Source organism: Octopus bimaculoides, chromosome 26 (assembly GCF_046866305.1).
Source record: "Octopus bimaculoides isolate indiv1 chromosome 26, ASM4686630v1, whole genome shotgun sequence".
NCBI classification, from domain to species: Eukaryota; Metazoa; Mollusca; class Cephalopoda; order Octopoda; family Octopodidae; genus Octopus; species Octopus bimaculoides.
Genome location: NC_142953.1, coordinates 10,690,801 through 10,711,525, shown reverse-complemented (window position 1 = coordinate 10,711,525; position 20,725 = coordinate 10,690,801). Strand labels below are relative to the sequence as shown.

At 37.5% G+C, this 20,725-nt stretch overlaps 1 protein-coding gene across 5 annotated transcripts in view; it reads right to left on the bottom strand.

Moving 5' to 3' along the window:
* The window catches only part of LOC106883030 (unconventional myosin-XVIIIa), a 230,263-nt gene that overhangs the window by 74,276 nt on the left and 135,262 nt on the right, over window positions 1-20,725 (bottom strand). For all 5 annotated transcript variants that reach the window (XM_089342766.1, XM_089342767.1, XM_089342768.1 and 2 more), the window contains one exon: window positions 4,243-4,371. In XM_089342766.1, coding sequence (XP_089198892.1) covers window positions 4,243-4,371 — 129 coding nt within the window. The remainder of the gene's footprint in view (window positions 1-4,242; window positions 4,372-20,725) is intronic.

Below are 20,725 nucleotides of genomic sequence, written 5' to 3'. Positions count from 1 at the left end.
TATCAACACCTTCAATACTTATACACAACTCCTTCACTGCATACACAAACACACACACACACACCCCTTAACTACACTCACACTTCTGCCACACACACACACACACATACTTCCATCGTTACACACACCACCTACATAAACCACTGCCACCTCACATCATCCCCACTGCAACTACCACCACCACCACCACTACCTACATGGAAAAATAACCCAACACAACCTCCAGTATACCAACAATTGCCATTATCCAAAACTACTACCAACACCACAACCCTACCAAACCACTATTATGATTGCCTTACAACCACTATCACCCATTTAAGGAATGACAAAAAACAAAAACAATGAAGGCAATACCTCAATCCCCACCAACACACACAACCAATCTGCCTCCCTCTGTCACCTATATTCCCTCAACATTGAAATAATGACAATTATTCAATGAATAACGCTAATGAACTTTTTCAGATTTTAATTATTTAATCAATAAGAAAACCACTCCACTCCTTCCCATAAACGCTATTTTCTTTTGAAGCCATCAAGAATGAACCTGATCAGTGAAATCACTTTTAACACCAAGAATATCAAAAGTCTGACAAGAATTGTTCATACCTTTGATTTGTGTTTCTTAAATTTCTGACATGAAACCATGGCTATTTTAAGCAAACTGGCCCTAGATTTGAAGTTTTTTTATATATATCCATCCATTCAGTTTCTCCCATTTATATTCCTAGGAGGGTTGTGGAAGTAGAGTCACCAGGCACTTCCTCCACAGAATCCTATCAGAAGCAACTCTCGTTATTACACTTCCCAGTTGGATTCTCAAGTGTGACCAACTGAGGCGAAAGATATTAATCCAACCATCTTCTTCTTGCTCTACCACTAAGTCTCCCACCAGTTTGTTTGGCTTTAGAATCCATTCTGTAACTCACCTCTTTGACATTCTAACTGAAAACATTCTAACGTATTTGAAATGCTGAGTGACTCACACAGTAAAATACATCACAATTCTACTGAGATACAATTAAAAAAAAAGGTCTTTATATATCAGTTCATTTACTTAGTGGGAGTTGACAGGTTTTTTGGTTTTTTTTGGACATTCAACTGTATGGGATTGTTTCTTTATTGTGTGATATGATATAATTTTCTTATTCAAATAATATTTATCATTTTTTTTTTTGCCTTTAACCCTCCAACACGGAGTATAGGCCACTTATAATTGAATTCCATGTCGCATAATTTTTCGCTTCTGTACTTATACTCTGCTAAGAATATCCCCCTTTCTCTAGTTCCTTTTGTGTTGATCTACGCCATGAGTTCTTAGGCCTACCCCTCTTTCTATATCCATCCGGATTCCACTGTAAAGCACTTTTCGCTACATTTGGTGTGTCTTTTCTAATTGTGCTACCAATCCACTTCCCCTTTTTTTATCAGAGTGAAACATATTTTGAAATTAGCTTGAGATACTCCTATACTGGTTTCAGACAATCAGGTTAGGCAATACTAGAATATCATGTGATGACAATTTTCTTTAATTTCTAACTTTTCTTCCTTCTACTATATTTTTCAATGCAGAGAAACTATATTAACAATAACTTTATTATATTTTATAATCAATATTAGTCATTATATTATATACTATTCTACGATGAAAATTCTCTTTAGTTTTCTAAATCGCTTTCAACATAATACATATGAGATTACTGTATACAGTGCTCAGATGCAATGCATTCTATTCGGAAAAATGAAAAGGACAGAAACCAACAATAAGTCAAGTAAGAAAAGACAGCATTGACAGCTAAAAGTGCATGCAAAGTATGCAGGATAAAACACAGGAAGGTGGAACATTAAATGAGTCATAAAGTGAAAAGGGCAGTATAGGTACAGTGTTGACAAATTTCAAGAAAAAACATGTCCAAAAGTTGTGTGTGCTGTGCTGCTTTTTTTTTTTTACTTTATAAACATGATAACAGGTGGCAGAGATATTGAATTCAAAAAGTGGCCAAAGTTGTTTTTGGAAAGATGGTGGATAATTTCATAGGCTTCTAACAAGTTAGTTGCTAGATGTTGAAGCTTCAGTGTGTGTTGATGCCCAGAGAAGCAAGACTTTCTAGACATGGTAAGTGACAGGTAGAGGGTGTTCACCTGGTTTCATGTCACTGGACAGCTTCTAGTAGATTGATGTTCTGGACAAAATGCAGGTTCCAGACTGGAAATGCAAACCCTAAGTGTGGAAATAACATTGCCATATACAACTTTAAATAGACATCTGGTGACCAGCTAGCAGACATCTTACTGAGTAATGCAAAAATACCTTAGGCCTTTATAGTTTTGCCAGAATTTCTCTCAACATTTTCTCTCCAGCATTGACTTTATTCCATACAATTCATCATTGCATGATGGAACATACAGTGTGGTTATTAGTTAGGCTGAGGCTGGAGAAACAGATCTGTAGCTTGCACTCAGTTGTTTGGTTAACTACCAATAGATAATGTAGTGAGGGATACACCATGTGTAAACAAAAAAGAAGCAGGCCACACATTTGATTGAAAGTGTGCTGGATTGAGACTGATTGGAGACTTTGCATCAAGGTACATCAAATAAAATAAGATAATGTAGTCCTGGATGCACCTGTACCTAAATAAAAGACACTACATGCATAAATGCACATACACACACAATTTACTATAGACAGATGAATGGATATATCTGCACACAAACATACATGCATGAAGCTCAATAGATATACACTTAGCTCGATAGTTAGATATATGGATGGATGACAGATGGATGGGCGTACACACACTCACTAACTCATCCAAAGCGCTACGATAATGGAGTTTATGACAGTGCCCTTCCTTGCTAATCATTGCTGAAGAGGAATGCGCCTTTATGGATGGTAGTGATAAAATGCCAGGTAGCAGAAAGAGACCAAAGTCAGTACCATATAAGAGCAGCAGCAAGAATGTTATAGGGCTTTCCTATAAGGTGTTATCCACCCCTGATTGGAACTCTCCCGTATGACATGTACGCATGCTCAGTGACTTGCTTTAACAGTTGCAATCAGCTGAATGCACATTGCCAGTGACATTTGACATAATTACCCACACTCTGTGGTCAGGATTCTTTTTTTGGTTTGATGTCGGTATCGAAGGGATTACCAGACACTGGACAATACAGTGAGAGCAGCTTTCACTCACATTGTGGTATTCGATGCTGTGTACATGTCTGTCATGGTAAAATATGCCACTCCTTAACTGTTGCTTTGCTTTCATCCTGTGAAATTCGGCAACTTACAAAGATCTTTAGGTCAGGCAATACTTCACCGAGAGGAGATATAAGCTTCTGCTTATTCCTGCTTGAAGTATCGTCCGATGAATTTACTTTGTTGACATTCTTCATCGACAGAATCTTTATCCCTTTCAACCTTTCAGTCAAGTCCGCCTTTCTTCCACTAACATACTGTCCATATAATCTTAACTATTTCTTTAACTCAGGCACAGTAAGTACTTCGAAAAGCTGAATCATCAAGCTGCTTTATATCCATGATAAGACGTAAAACAATAACAATGGCGTGGGTTAGCCTCCGGAAGTTTAATTATCTACATGGAGCGCCGCCTAGCCAAGGGAGATAACCTACTTATAGGAAAGCCCTATAGAAAAGATGTGTGAGACTGACCTCCAGTCAGTGAATCTGGTTCTTCAGTTCATGAGACGACTATTTCCTGTCAGGCTTCAGTTTATCATGTCTATGAAGACAAGTGAAGTCTGTAAAATTGGTCAGTTTGACCCTTGAGGCATTGTTTCTCTCATATTCAAGTGTATATGGACATAGGAAATAACCTGTACATATTAACTCTTTAACACATGTTAAAAGGGTTAATAAGTATCAGTATGCATTGCTTACAACTAAGCATATATAATATGAAGTAGTTCAATATAAACTGCCTGAATAGGATGGTCATGCCTGGAGCATCTTTAATTATAGGTTTGTTCGATCAAAGTTGACAGTTGCTAAACAATGCTAAAAACCCCATCACCAAAATTCAGTCAATCTGAGAATCTCTAACACAGTTAATTAAAACAAGTAAATTATAATTTTGATTTCAGAATAAGAAAAACAACAGCAGTAACACCTTGAAAAGGGTCAAAGGAATTACCTGTTTTCCTCTGAATGTGCCATTACACACAAAAAAAAAAAAAGATAGACAGAAACAAGAAGGCAGGAAAGAGGGCACTTACTTTAAGTTTTTCTAACTTCTTACGTCCTAGGTAACCTCGGCAGCAGGCTTGGAATTTGGTAATTGTTCCTGTGATCTTCTCATCACGAGCCACTTCAAGGCTAGTAAGTGATCCAGCACGGAAGAAAACCTGTAATATTGAAAATGATATATGAAATTAAGAAATAAGTCTATCTGCTGAGTTCATAAGGAGAGGGGACAAAATGCAATAAACCTAACCATTATTGAAATCACTGTTATTAACCCTTTTGATAACAATCCCACCTGAAACTTTTGCTATGATGCAAAAATCTCTAGTGTTAATGTCTTCACATATAAGTTAATTTCTTCCAAAAATTTATGTTAGATTAGTTATATAACAAAGAAGTTGGTGATTACATGAAGTGTAGATTTTTTTCAAAATTAACTGGAATATATAATAGAAAACAGTGTGTTTAAATAGACACATGGTTACAGAAGGGTGAAATCTTCAAAATTGCTGATGTGATATTGCATACAAACATATGTATAAATTGAGAGAGAGAGATTATAACATAGGTATAAATTGAGAGAGAGAGAGAGAGAGAAAGAGAGAGAGAGAGAGAGAGGGAGGGAGGGAGGGAGGGAGAGAGAGAGAGATTAATTATAACAACACCCTGTAGCTTGGCTGCTAGTTCATTGAACCATAAAAGGATGAAATACTGAAAATGCCCTCAGCAAAATTTGAACTTACAATGTAAAGGTATGTAACTAAATACCAGGCATTTTGTCTGACACTAATGATATTGAAAATTCATTACCAGTGTAATAATGATATCAAGAGCCCTTAGAATTTTAAGGGCCAGAAGTGCTTAGATCTGATTTTATGAAGAAGGATGCATAAAGTGAATATCTTCTTGGTAAGACAGTGCATTCAGAAAGGTGCTAAATGAGCAGAGACATTGCAGAGTTAAAGGGGTTCTTTATTTTATCTTGTCAAGGGCATGACAACCTGTCTAGTCTAGCTCCATGATAAAATGCACCCAGACCATTTTGTAAAGTGATAGGTGTTAAGAAGGACATCTAACTTTAGAAACCAGATAAAAATGAACTTGAATGTGCTTGTGAGACATAGTGAGACTGTGCATAGGTGGGCAGTAAATACAAATAAGAACTGATTCAGGATAACCCATCCAGCCCATGCCAGTATGAGAAGCAGATGGATGATGATGACGATAAGACTTTCATAGAAAACAATCCTCTAAACATCGTTTGGGTGCACCAAAATGAGGTACATGTTTTGCCCCAGAAACACAATGATATACCTGTCATGGATTTGAACTCATGGTCTCTAAGCAAACAGGCCAGTTCTCCAGAACTCTCTCGCTTCTCTAATCAGATAACGCCAGTTCAAATATGTGTATTGCATTTCTTTGACATAGATACAAAGAGAATGTTTGAAGGAAAGGCATAGCATCAATATATTAGCAGTACTTATTTTATTGGTCCCAAGGAGGTGAAGAGGCAAAGATCACCAGAGTGAGATTTGAACTCAGAATCATGATAGATGAAATTCTGTGTGGTGAATCATTTTCTCTTTGCACTTGCCCCACCCACAGTCTACTGACAGAGATGAATACATTTTTGTATATCAGGTCTCAGGCCACAAATTTATAGGGAAAGGTGATAGTGGATTTAATCAGCTCTCGTATATAATAGGTATTTAAGGTATTCATCAACTCAAGAGAGTCTCTACATAGGCTCTCAGATGGGTAGAAATAACAGCCAAATCTTTTTTTTTTTAAATCAACGCACCATCTAAACAAAAAGGACATACTATAACAATGTAAGCGAAGCTATAAGACCTTTAACCATAGACCTGCTTAATTAGAGCAGACCGGGGGGGGGGGGCTAAAAAGCAACCAACAATTAAATATACTGCTACATTTTGTAAAGATAATATAAGTCTATCAGATATGGTCTGTATTATCAAAGAAATAGTTTATAATGAGATTCATAAAAAAAAATTTTTTAAAAAAAAAGAGAGAGAGAAAGCTAAGTTTGTGTGTCATGAGGAATGGCTAAGTTCTGATGTTTCAGATAAGGTTTTCTTTGAAGAAGAAACGATGGGAAATATATTTAAAATCTGTGAATGAATTTTAGGAATTCAGGAAGAATAGATAAGAGGAAATGACCAGCCGTAAACTAGATGTTCTTTTTATAATCTTTCTTCCTGTCATTTGGATTAATTCGTCCATTGGCAAATATCTCGCCCTTACATTTCCTGGGGGGGATCAACTTACTCCACAAACTTCCAGATCAATTCTTCTTGAGTTTTCGCCAAAGAAAGGGTCCTGTTTTGCTTTACCTAGAACATATCTCGCATCCCACAAGACACGAACTATGTGGAGTTTTAAAGCCAACTAACTTTAGGCATTTTTTATCAAACCTATGCATACTGGGAAAAGGAATTACGATTTATAGCAATGTGTTACGTAAATCATATTGACAATAAGCTCACAGTAACAAAAAAGAGAAGATAGAAATTACAGGGTTCAAGTCAGATTTCATAGATTTCTGGAAGAAGATCAAAATAAATCTCAAATAATAAGGAGAATATCAAACTAAAAGTCCGTTGATAAAGGGAAGTAAGTCCAGTTAAGGGAGGTAACTAATACAGACTAAAATCAGGTGGAAAACTGTCAAATGGTCTTAGAAACGCTTTCTCTCGTGGAAACGATAGAAATAATTTAATTTCGTTTTTGTTTGGGTTATGTGACTGTCAAAGAAGCTAACCTTGGCTGATAAATACAGAGGGACGAGCAATTGGATGGCTAAAGTAAATAAAATGTAATAGGCTTGTGATATCTATATATGACTGAAATTGAAAGGGTTTTAAAAGAAATTAAGGGAAGAGGCTTTTATTGAGCCAAATGACCCAACCAAGACGAGATGATTTAGTGTCAGTTCTCTGCATGTCCCTTTTGTCATCAAACAAGTTTGAATGTTGCAAGATATCGTTTTCCTCAGACGTGTATCACTGAAATTTTGTAAATAATGTAAGTTGACGAAAAATATTACACTAACGCACGCGCACACAGAAACACACACACACACACACACACCATCATCGTAACACTCCGTCGGTTACGACGACGAGGGTTCCAGTTGAACCGATCAACGGAGCAAGCCTGCTTGTGAAGTTAACGTGCAAGTGGCTGAGCACTCCACAGACACGTGTACCCTTAACGTAGTTCTCGGGGAGATTCAGCGTGATGTATGACCCTGTTAAAATACAGTTACAACAGAAACAGGAAGAAAGAGTGAGAGAAAGTTGTGGTGAAAGAATACAGCAGGGTTCGCCACCACCCGCTGCGGGAGCCTCGTGGGGCATTTCGGTATTTTCGCCCAATAAACACTTACAACGCCCGGTCTGGGAATCGAAACCGTAAGTCCGCTGCCCTAATCACTGGGCCATTGCGCCTCCACACACACCATCATAAATGTAGTACATCTAGTATACAATAATGTGCGCTCGAGCGTGTGTTTGTGTGTAGTATACCTTCTGTATGAAAATAGATGTACGATAGCTACTTTTATGTTTAGAGCTCCATGCAGATTATAATATTCCAGTCTGCTACTATCACTGTGGTTAAATAATTTCTTTACTAAGTGGTATTGAGCTACAGAGCAAATGTTGGAGATAAATACAAGTTTATATTCTTAGTTCCTACGTACGTTTCACCACTATTGTTGTTTGGAACTCTGCATTGGGTATTCCAACCGGATTTGGATGCTGAACCAGAAGGAACGACCAGGAAACACTTTATTACATTAAGTCACAGAGAACTAATGTCGAGTATTGGGTAAGGTGGTGAGGTATTTAAAAAATATTTTGAAAGGGAAAATCGGAGAAAAGCTGGCTCAGAAAGAAAAAGAAGAAAAAAAATGAGTGAAGAGAGAAGAGAGAAAATTAGTGAGGAAACTAGGAAGAGAGAGAATGGGAAAAGGAGGAAAAGGGAACGAAAATAATGTGGATAAGGTGCTGATGCATGATCTTCAAATGTTGAGCCTCATGGAAACAATGACAAGTAACTGAGACTACAAGTCATACTCAAATATGCCTTGTTTGAGACCTGTCAAGCCAAAGTTGTGGCCGATGCCAATGCTGTCTAAACTGGAAGCCATGCTGGTGGCATATAAAAAGCACCGTTTGAGCATTGGGTCTAATGGAGACAGTGATAGGTGACCAATACCTTTGGCAATATACTGTGCTTGTGCAGACCTGTCAAGCCAAGTGAGATTGTAGTTGAGGCCGGTGTCACGTCAATGGCGCCTGTGCTGGTTGCACATAAAAAGCACCCACTACACTCTTAGAGTGGTTGGTGTTAGGAAGGGCATCCAGCCTTAGAAACCTTCCCAAATTAGATTGGAACCTGGTGCAGCTCCCTGGCTTATCAGTTTTCAGTCAAACCATCTAACCCATGCCAGCATGGAAAGCAGATGTTAAACAATGATGACGATAATATGTGTGTGTGTGTGTGTTTGATACCCAACACCACTTGACAACTGGTGTTGGTGTGTTTACATCCTTGTAACTTACTGCTTTGGCAAAAGAGACCAATAGAATAAGTACCAGGCTTTAAAAAGAAAAAAAAAGCACTGGGGACGATTCATTCAACTAAAATTCGAGGTGGTACCCCAGCATGGCCACAGTCTAAATATTGAAATGGATGTAATATGTGTGTGTGCGTGTGTGTATTGCACATGATAGGCTTCTACCAACTCTACTCACAAAGCTGTGATCAGCCTAAAGCTATAGTAGAAGACACTTGCCAAAGGTGTCACACAAAGGAACTGAACTTGAAACCACATGGTTAGGAACCAAACTTTTTAATCAGACTGCCATACCTTTACCTATATATGCACATATAACACATACACACAAATTACTGGTGCATTAAGAGTGTTTTGTTTCAATGCTATTATGTTCTTCTATAGTGTTGGCTAAAATCGTTCTGTCTGTCTGTCTCTCTCTCTCTCTATATATATACATACATACACTTTATTATACGTAATAACATTGACACAGAACAATAAGCCAGTAACTTATTAATTGAACCAGCTGCCAAGAATGCATTATACATATATATATATATATACAGCAGGTTATTAGTATTGCTATGCCAAAGAGAAATATTAATATATTATCATCATCAACATTATCATTTAACGTCTATCTTTTATGCTGGCATGGGTTGGATGATCTGACGGGAGCTGGGAAGCCAGAGAATTGTGTGTGTGTATGTGTGCATACAGGTTTACTAGCTATGTCTCTATGGATAGTTAAAAAGATTTATTTAGTCACTCATGAAATCCCAATTTTGCCATCGCAATAATATTGTATATGAAGTTATGGTGTTCACATCTGCCTGTACATATAGTGCTGGTTAAAACTGTATTCTCCCACTCTCTTATAGAATATATTATATATTTATTTATATGTGTGTGTGTGTGTGTATTCTTTTCTTTTACTTGTTTCAGTGATTTGACAGCGACCATGCTGGAGCACTGCCATGAAGGCTTTTAGTTGAACAAGTCAACCCCAGGACTTATTTTTTTAAGCCCAGTACTTATTCTATTGGTCTTTTTTGCTGAACTGCTAAGTTAAGGGGACATTAACACACCAACACTGATTGTCAAGTGATGATGAAGGGGGACAAACACAGACACATGCACAGATATATATATATATATATATATATATATATATATATATATATATATATATATATGAACAATGGGCTTCTTTCAGTTTCCGTCTCCCAAATCCACTCACAAGGCTTTGGTTTGGCTCAAGGCTGTAGTAGAAGACACTTTCCCAAAGTGCCATGCAGTGGGACTGAACCCATGTGGTTGGGAAGCAAGCTTCTTACCACACACACATGCCTGCCAATATATATTATATATGTGCATGTGTGTGTGTGTACACACATACATACACACGCATACAGATAATGTACTTTTACTTATTTTAGCTTCTGAACTGTGGTCATGCTGGAACACTACCCTGAAGGGTCATAGATAAATATATTGCCTTCAGTACTTTGGTGTTGTAAGATACAATATACAAAGTGAACATCAGCATTTGAGAAGATCTTAATACTGAAGGGTATCTCTTTGCAAATGTGCCAGTTTTCAACCTATACAGAGTCTTTCAACTTCAGCCCAGCACTCAGCCAACAGAGACTACCTATGAAATAAACTGATTGTATTTAATGGGTATAATGGAAACCTTATCTATCAACTGCAAGGTAGCATGGTCCATATTAGTCCTCAATGATAAATTTGTTAACAGAACTCATTATTGTAATCACCACATCATGGTAAAGTATAAGAGGTTATCAAGAACAGCAAATATTTTAAATAACAAAAATGAATTAGGAAATGCAAACATGGAAATAAATAAATATTACTTAGCTAGGCTAACTGAGACAATGTAGGTTAAATTAACTTGTCTGAAGATGGTGAGCTGGCAGAACTGTTAGAACGTTGGACAAAATACTCGGTAGCATTTATTCCAGGTCTTAACACACTGTTAAGACTAATGAAAGGCAAATACTTTGCTTTTCATCCCTTTGGGGGCCAATAAAATAAGTATCAGTCAAATAATAAACTTGTACCTTACACCCCCGCCCCAATTGCTTGTCTTGTGCCAAAATTTGAAACCATGATTAAATTGTCTGTCTAGGAACACAATAAAACACTTATATGAGAGAGAAATACTCTGAAATGAAACCTGTCATATTTGTAGTCTTTGATATTTTCTTGCTCCTGCACAATCTATTTTTGCTTGTTAGTTTAATGGCTTCAAACATTCAGAGGTAGTAGTTGTTTCCAACAAAAACATTTGCCATAATGAAATTTAATGTGTTAGTACTTCTTTTAGTCTTTTTTTTTTTTTTTCTTTTTTTTTTTGCTATTTACAATTGAAAATGCTTTCCACAACAAGTCATACTCAAGCTTCTTGGAATCCCCAAAATAAATCATCCATCATCCACTGCAACATCTGGGCCATCACGTACATCTACAGCAATGAAGTTTTGACGTCTCCACATCAGTCTCACTTGTGAAGACATGGAAAATATAATACAAGTAAGAGTAGTCCTGGTTCTCCAGTCAATAGCATGTTACATCCTCTGTAGAGTGTTGGTTTTGTCGTTTTGACATGTCTGCCCTTCTGAAAACCCATAGTAGGGAGTCACTAGAACTTAATGGAGTGGGTAGCACAAAAGGTAGCCATTCTTGATTGTGAGTTGACAGCCACCATCTCACAAACGCACACATACATTCACACAATTTCTATCTACCAAATCCACCAAGAAGGCACTGGTCAACACAAGGCTACAGTAGAAAATATGTACCAAGGTGCTGCACAGTGTGACTGAAAAGATTCCCTTTTCCTAATCTGATTATGTCACCTTGACTGTATTAAAGATGCTGGGAGCATCGATAAAATCAAGATGATACAATTACATTGAGAAACCTTATTGAGTTGCTACAGATTTTTTTTTGCAAAGCAACAAGATTGATAGAAGTAATTTTGCTTTGAATCAGAAAATGTGTCAAAACATGTCAAGTTATAACTCCAATATTATTGAACCTTAAGACTAAATAAATTTGAAATGCATAAACAGGTGTTCATATACAGAATCATTTAAATGGACAATGCAAAATCTTAGCAACTCAGTAATTTGCTCTGTACAGTGTAGAAAGATGAAGCAAATAGGTGGGAAAAAAATAAACAAATCTATCTAGCAATAAATTTGAGGGGGTGCCGAAAAGTTCCTGGCTTTAAGGGTCTCACAAAAGGCCTGGTCGGAGGCTCAACCTTCTGAGTTTTTTTTTATGGAGCTTAGAAAAACTGAAGGACTGCTGCAATAAGTGTATGAATCTGAGAGGGGAATATGTTGAATAAAATCATAATTAAGTGATCCTTTTGTATATTCTTTTACCCAAAAGCCAGGAACCTTTCAGCACCCCCTCATACATCACATCACGGATAAAGACAGGCATTAATTAATGCCTTGAATCGGTTACAGAAACTGCTTACCTGACAAAAACAGAAAACAGTGAGGAGTATATTAACTAAAACAGTAGTCCAGGTAACCAACTCGGACTGAAGAATAACATCATCAGGTCCAGGTTCAAGAGGACACATAGTGTCATTAACTGACTGCATTCTTATTTCCAGCAAGCACTACACTGCACAGCAGATCATTAGAATGGTGGCAGAAAATACGCACCAATCTTCCTGGTAACTCACCCTTACCTCTCACCTTCATAACACCCACTCATGGCACACATGGCTGACCAATCAATCAAGAATTGAGTACAGCAGAAGAATGTCTTTTGAGAAGGGTTTTTTTTTTTTTTTTTTGTTATTCTGCCATCTATAACCAAAGTGATAAAAGGTAAAACACTTTTAGGAGTCTGAATGGAATTAAAAGCAACAGTGTGCCAGAGTAGAGGAGATATACTTTCAACAGTAGCAGAAGAGAGTGGGTTGAGGAGTTTATTGTACACATACTGTTGGAACACAAAAGATTGTAAGGGTGGATGTGGCATGGTGGAAGTTTCCCATTCATACATCTGTTGATAGGAGAGAAATAGTAAATAGACATAGAGATAGACAACACATATGTCTTACAAGTAAATTCTGGTCAAGAAATTTATTGTTTGGAAACAGAAGAAACAATAGAATGCATTTCTTGCTTTGTATTTGGATCAAGTAGGTGAGGGTTCAAGTGTGGGGAACTACACCTAGTTGGCAGCAGTTGTTTAGCCACAGTTCAATCTTCATTGAAAGTATTCCAGCCATGACCATCCCAGCTGAGTCCTTCCATGTTTAAGACACTGGCAGTTTGATTTTATAGAAACTTGGCTGCTATTTCTAGTCAATCGAGAAACCACATAAGGCACCCTGATTAGTTTAACGTTATTTCATGCATGCCTCTTTGCAGTTTCTCTTTAGTTCAATCCTCATGAAAAATGTTCCAGCCATAACCGTCCCGTCTTTTATCTATAGTCTAAGTAGGATTACATTATATAATGTGCCCTCCATTGTTGTTATTCTTTAACCCTAGGTCAGCCATGATCTAAGTGACCTATGTTTAAAAGTGTTCTAGCTGTGATCATTTTGTCTTTTATTTGGACCCTATATCTTGGATAACATTATGCAATGTGTTCCTCCTCTTTCAAGATGTCAGAGTGGGATTTCTAGTAAGTTAAACTAATCAGGGTGCGTTGAGTGACTACTTAGGTCTCCCCACTCCCACCACCATAAGAGTCTTATCTATCACAGGTAACTTTCTAAGGTGAACTGTGGTAATTTTAAACAAGGTACTGAAGGCAGAATCTCAACAAAAGCTCACAAATAAAGGAAAAACTGTTCTTGGGTTAAAGAGAGTGAAATTTAAAAATGCCGTCTAGATTACGCAGGTTCCAACTGCTAGTAGCTAAGATACCAATTTCCTACATTGATAACTCTCTGACCCATGCCAGCATGGAACATAGACGTTAGTTGCCTGTTCAGAAGACTATCTTAACACGGCCACTCCTAGAAATTAAAAGCAAGATCAAACTCTATCGTGAAAAGGAAAGAGCAGACAGAGAGAGAGAGAAAAGGGCTGTGGAAAGCATAAAAACAAATCCCAAAGCTTTCTATAAATTCGCAAAGGAAACAGCCAGAATACAATGTAAAATAGGACTATTGTTCCAAGGAAATGACTCACTGATGACAGACCCAGGAAGGGTAAGTGAGATACTCAGTGAACAATTTAAAAGTGTCTTCATTTCACCCCTTGGACACATGCAGATAAAAAATCCAGCTGAATTCTTTGATATTGCAGGTCTAAAAAAGGAGGCACCAGCCATTGGTTACATCAACATTGAGGAAACAGATGTAACAGTGGCCATAGAAGAAATGAGCTCATGCTCCACTACTGGTCCTGATGGCTTCCCAGCTATTCTCCTAAAGTCATGTAAGCAGGCTTTAGTTTCCTTGTAAGTGGAATACTTCATAAAAAAACTGAAAGAAGGCATTATATGCCCTATCCACAAAGGTGGAAGCAGAGCAGAGGCCAAAAACTACAGGCTAATCTCTCCAACTTCGCATATCAGTAAAGTCATAGAGCGAATCATCAGAAAGAAGTTGATAATGTTCCTAGAAGAAAATGACCTACTGAACAATACACAGCATGGCTTCTGTCCAGAAAGAAGCTGCCTTACACAGCTCCTACAGCACCATGACTGGGTTTTGAAACAGCTGCTTGACCACTCAGATGTCAGCATGATATACCTTGACTTCCCAAAGGTATTTGATAAGGTAAATCATGGCGTGATAAGTCATAAGCTACGAGACATTGGCATTGCTGGTAAACTGGGAGAGTGGCTGCATGACTTCTTGAAAAACAGAAGCCAGCTAGCTGCAGCCAATGGTGCACTTTCTGAGGAAACTCAAATATTAAGTGATGTCCCCCAGGGAACTATTCTGGGGCCATTACTGTTCATAATAGCCCTCTTAGACATGCCCACAGTCATTCAGACAGCTACTGTCACTAGCTAAGCCGATGATACAAAATTATCACAGGCAATAAAAAACCAAGATGATGTCACAAGCTTACAGTGGGACCTAAATTCAATATTCAAGTGGGCCAAAATAAACAACATGCTGGAATATTTCAGGCATTGCACTATCAACTCACCAACACAGTACAATCTACATATACAGGACCCGAAGGCACTACAATCCCAGAGTCATCAGCTGAAACGTGATAACAGCAAACAAGATGAGAATACCTATTCGTCCATTGTAAATAATGTAAATAATTTCTCAACCCCAAAATATAGAATAATCCTGAAATCACTTATTGAAAACAACTTCCAAGCCAGATTCCAAAAGTGGTAGGAATGCTGGGACTGGTGTATTGCTGTGCAAGGGGACTATTTCGAAGGAGACGATGTTAAAACTTGGGTAAATAAGTTAATATTTTTTTTATTAAACGTAACTAATCCTGGAACTTTCTGATACTATCTCATAAATTAATCGCCCCAATTATTCACACACACACACAAAGCTTCTTTTCAGTTTTCATCTGCTGAGTCCACTGACAAGGCTTTGCTCAGACAGGGTGCCGCACAGTGCAACTGAACTTCAAACCACATGGTGTGGAAGCAAGCTTCTTAATCACACAGCCACACACACACACTGAGAGAGAGAGAGAGAGAAAGAGAGAGCGAGATAAAGAGAGAGAGAACAAGAGATGTCTATGTTAACACATATACATGTGTGTGTGTATAAATGACAAATGAGAATGGATGAGGATAGCTGCGTGAAAAAGTGCCACACCCTAACAGTTGAGGGAACCCGTGGAAGAGGTAGGCCCAGGAAGACCTGGGCTGAGGTGGTGAGGCAAGACCTTCGTACATTGGGCCTCACCGAGGCGATGACTACTGACCGAGACCTTTGGAAATGTGCTGTGCGTGAGAAGACCCGGCAAGCCAAGTAAGATCGTTGCCAGTGCCCCTGGACTGGCTCTTGTGCGGGTGGCACATGAGATGCACCATTTTGAGCGTGGCCGTTGCCAGTACCGCCTGACTGGCTCCCGTAGGATTTTCAAGTGAGATCGTTGCCAGTGACCCTGGACTGGCTTGTGCGGGTGGCACATAAAAGACACCATTTCGAGCGTGGCTGTTTTCGTGCGTGTGACACGTAAAAGCACCCACTACACTCTCTGAGTGGTTGGCGTTAGGAAGGGCATCCAGCTGTAGAAACTCTGCCAAATTAGATTGGAGCCTGGTGTTGCCATCCGGTTTCACCAGTCCTCAGTCAAATCGTCCAACCCATGCTAGCATGGAAGGCGGACGTTAAACGATGATGATGATGATGATGATGATGATGATATAAATATTTATATATTTATAGAGGCAATGAGAGAGTAATAAACATGTGGTAATATTCCAGCCATTGTGCTGACGGTGACCCTTGAATCTCTATACAAGCTGAGAGCAAAAAAAAAACAAAACAATTCTTTACCCCACCCCCCACTGGCTTTCCATACATATTTCGTCCAATTTCCTTAAAGATTGAACTAAACACAAACACAAGCATTTGTATAAATAGATAATTGATCTTTGAACAACAAAACACTTGTAACACTTCTTTATAGTAATTCAGCTCCACCCTAATTATTTGCTTATTCAGAGAAATCTTTTTGACCTTCGACACAGCCGAACCAGCTGATGATAGGTGGGTGAAATGACTGGACAAAATATCTTCAGGGTTATCTCATGACTGCCACCACCAGCTTGCTGTTAGCAAGTCCAACAGTCTGCAGGATATGGATTCTATTTTGCCCATCGAATAACATTTTCTTGACGAGTGTCTTTACTTGATATTTGCTTCATAGACCCAGGCATTCCTATGTAAGAAATTTGCATCTCAGTCACATGATTTGGGTTCAGTTCCACTGCATGGGGGCACTTGGGAAAGAGCTTGCTATTATAGCCCTAGGGCCAACCAAAGCTCTGTAAGTGGATTTGGTAGATGGAAACTGAAAGAAGCCCATTATGTGTGTGTGTGGATGTCCATGCCATTAAGGTAGTGCTCCAGTATGGCCACAAACCAAAGACTGAAGCAAATAAATAGTGAACTGGAGACAAAATCAGTAGAGTGATGGAAGAAATTACTTTTATGGCTTAGTTACATCACTTTGCCCTGTGCACTCAAATCCAAACTGAGGTTAACTTTGCCGTTTATTCTGCCAGAGGAGGGGGAAGGCAGTTTGTAAAAATACTAAGGTCGATTTAATCAGTTATCTTCGTCACAACTCCTACATTGCTGGCTTTGTACCAATATGAGGAAACAATATTTGTCCCAGGGCACCTCTGTAACTCAAATAAATAAATAAATAAATAATAATAATAATAATAATAATAATAATAATAATAATAATAATAATTCCTATCATAGTAGGTGCCTTAGGTATAATATAAAAATATTCAGACAAATACATAACAAAAACACCAGGACTTACAAATATATATAACATACAGAAAATTGCACTACTGGGCACTGCACACATCCTACGCAAAACACTTTCAATACAGTAACCATAAGAGCACCACAGCAAACCACAGCACATACCCAAGGCACACAGAGCTGCGCTCGGTAGTGAAGTGAAAGCACGTTATAAAAATAAAAATAAAACTACTGAATAATAATAATAATAATAATGATAATGAAAATGATAATGGTTTCAAATTCTGTCACAAGGGCAGCCATTAATAAATAATAGCAACAACAAAAATATAATTTGTTATGAAAAACATCACTCCTCTCACTATTATTTACCACACTTAAGGTGACAAGCTGGCAGAATCATTAGCATGCAGGGTAAAATGCTTAGTGGCATTTTCGTCCGTCCTTTCATTCTGAGTTCAAATTGTGCCGAGGCTGACTTTGCCTTTCATCCTTTTGGGGTTGGTAAAATAAGTACCAGTTGAGTACTGGGGTCGATGTAATCAGCTTAACCCCTCCCCGAACTTGCTGGCCTTGTGCCAAAATTTGAAACCGTTATTGACCACACTTTATCTCTTTCTATATGTATCATCTCACACATTGCTTTCATTTTGTTTAAAGCTTTATCTTGTAATGTTTACTTGTATTTTATCAGATATCACATACAAATCCTCTTTTCCGGATCAAACTTTAAACCTCTGTAACATAATTTTTCTGGAATAAATGAGTCACAAATTCAGATTCAGCATGAAAAAGTACACCAATATACCAATTTTGAATATTTTTACTTAATTTTAAAATTTTAAAATCTGTAACAGCAACAGAGAATTTCTCCTTATTTGTCTATCTCTTTCAGTTTTTGCTTTACACATGGTAAATTTTTCCCCTCTCTCTATATATATCACACTCTATATATTTATCACACTCTCTATAAAAGTATATAGCTCATGCTTAGTGTGTGTGCATGTGTGTAACGAATTTCAATAGGTTAACAAAGTGGTTTAAAAAAGGTATGTAAAAGATTATTTATGTTAACAGCATATGTTTCTGCTTGTAAATGTTTTATCTTACACACACATGAATTGCTTGGTGTGAAGTGGAGGATTTAAACTATAAATTTTTTAGTTGTTGCTGAAATCTCAACAATGGACCATCACACCATCATTTGATAAAATGTGTTTATAGGGAAAAAAAAATATTTAAAAACATCAATACATGTGACAAAAAAATGAGTAAGGTACAAGGTGGTTGTGAATGTGCTAGAAACAACAGCAAAATCTCTCTTAAATCACACACCTTTTTTTATCTGAAAATTATTTTGAAATTATAAATAGAAACAAATTGCAGATTTAGACTATCCCTATTTTAGAACTATGATTAAAAAAATTCCAAAGAGCCAACATTTTAGGATTTAGGGTAGGAGTGGGGGAAACCAATGATATGCCAGTTTATATATATATATATATATATATATATATATAAAGCACAGGCATGACTGTGTGGTAAGAAGTTTGCTTCCCAACCACATGGTTCTGGGTTCAATCCTACTGCATGGCAACTTGGGCAAGAGCTTTCTACTTTCGCCTTGGGTCAATGAAAACCTTGTGAATGCAGTATGCAGTTCATAAATGGAAACTGAAAGAAGCCTGTTGTATGTGTGTGTGTGTGTGTGTGCATGTGTGCATATCTTTGTGTTTGTATCCCACTACACCACTTGACAACCAGTGTTGGTTTGTTTACATCCCTGTAACTTAGTGGTTCGGCAAAGGGGCCTATAGAATTTTTAAAAAGGGCTGGGTTGATCTGTTCAGCTAGAAATTCTTTGAGGCAGTGCCCCAGCATCGCCACAGTCTAATGCCTAAACAAATAAAACATAAAAGATATATATATATATATATATATATATAGAAATAAGGGCAGGGAATTGTCAATTAGTAATAGAATTAATAATTAACAATTATGCCAAGTAGTTCCATTAGAGAAAAATTTGTAGTTTGGAATCAGTAGTTCTTTGACTGCTATTTCTAAATTTTCAGTATGTTGGAGAAGCAACTCAAGCTAATCCCTGTATATTTATGAGTATATATATATATTTGTATATATATATATATATATATATATATATATATATATATATATATATATATATATACATACACACACACACACACACACACACACAAATACAGATATCATTCTTTTGTCACTACTATTGCTGTCATCCATGTATCTATTGCTCATGCTTCTAGCACTCATGGCCCTTACTGCTTATTTCTCAATTACTACCACTCCTTCTAAATCTCACTTTACTACTTTACTAGTGTGACTAAGGATGGTAGTGGATCTCGGTTGTTCACCATACAGTGCTTCCAGTATAAAACTAAGGATGCTAACACTCTCACTAACACTCCAGCCTCTTTCTCTCATCCGTTATCACTGCTTCACCCATATTGAGACATTTACTTAAAAACCCTCCACAGATTCACATGTACCCCATAAACTCTACCTGTACTCTCTTCTAAGTTGTTTCGTATTGACACTCATCATTCACCATCAAGGTTTATCTACTTCTTCTGATCCCTCACCCATCACATTCTCACTTCTATCCTCCCTGGTGCTGGTATCACAATAAAATGACCTCAGTGCATTCTGTTAAGAATGGAGAGAAGAGATCTTTTCAGTCTTGTCAAAGACATGGTAACCTCCCTAGTGTTGGTGCCTCAAAAATCAAAATTCACCTAATGCATTCAGAAAAGTAACTGTTGATGTTAGGAAGGACATCCAGTTATAGAAACCAAGCCAAAATGAAACTTATAAGCAATGTGGTCATTTGATCTATTTGGGAGTGCAGCAACAAGGTATGGCACCTCTACAAGCATGGAAAGTAGATGTAAAGTAATGATGACTGTAATGATATATAATCATACATATATACACATCTACATATATTCAGTCAACAGCTGAAATCTAGAGATGCTCAATATAAGGTCTTTATTGAGGACTAGGTCCATGGAGTAAAGAGTGGCTATAAGAGAAATCTAGGTGAACTGATACGAGATAGTCATGCAGATAAATACAATAAGGTTTAGATATATATAAATATACATACATATACATATACACAGAGAGACAACTAAAAAATTCATCCTCAAACCCAACAAATTCATTTACGTGTGTGTGTGTGTGTGTGTAGTTGTAGGCAGAGCAGTAAAAGTTAAACATTGAGGAAGGGAATTTATGTGGGGTTTGGTGTAGAGTTGCAACCATCCAACTGTTGCACCCTTGCACAAACTGAACAAGATAAGCGGCAGAACACATGAGACCGAGGAGCAGGGTAGGGCTTAAAAAAAAAAATGATAATACATACATTGAACTCTGAACCATGAAGCTGGGGTCCCATTTTATAGTGGGACCGTATAAGAAGCTGAGGAAGTTCAGCAAATTT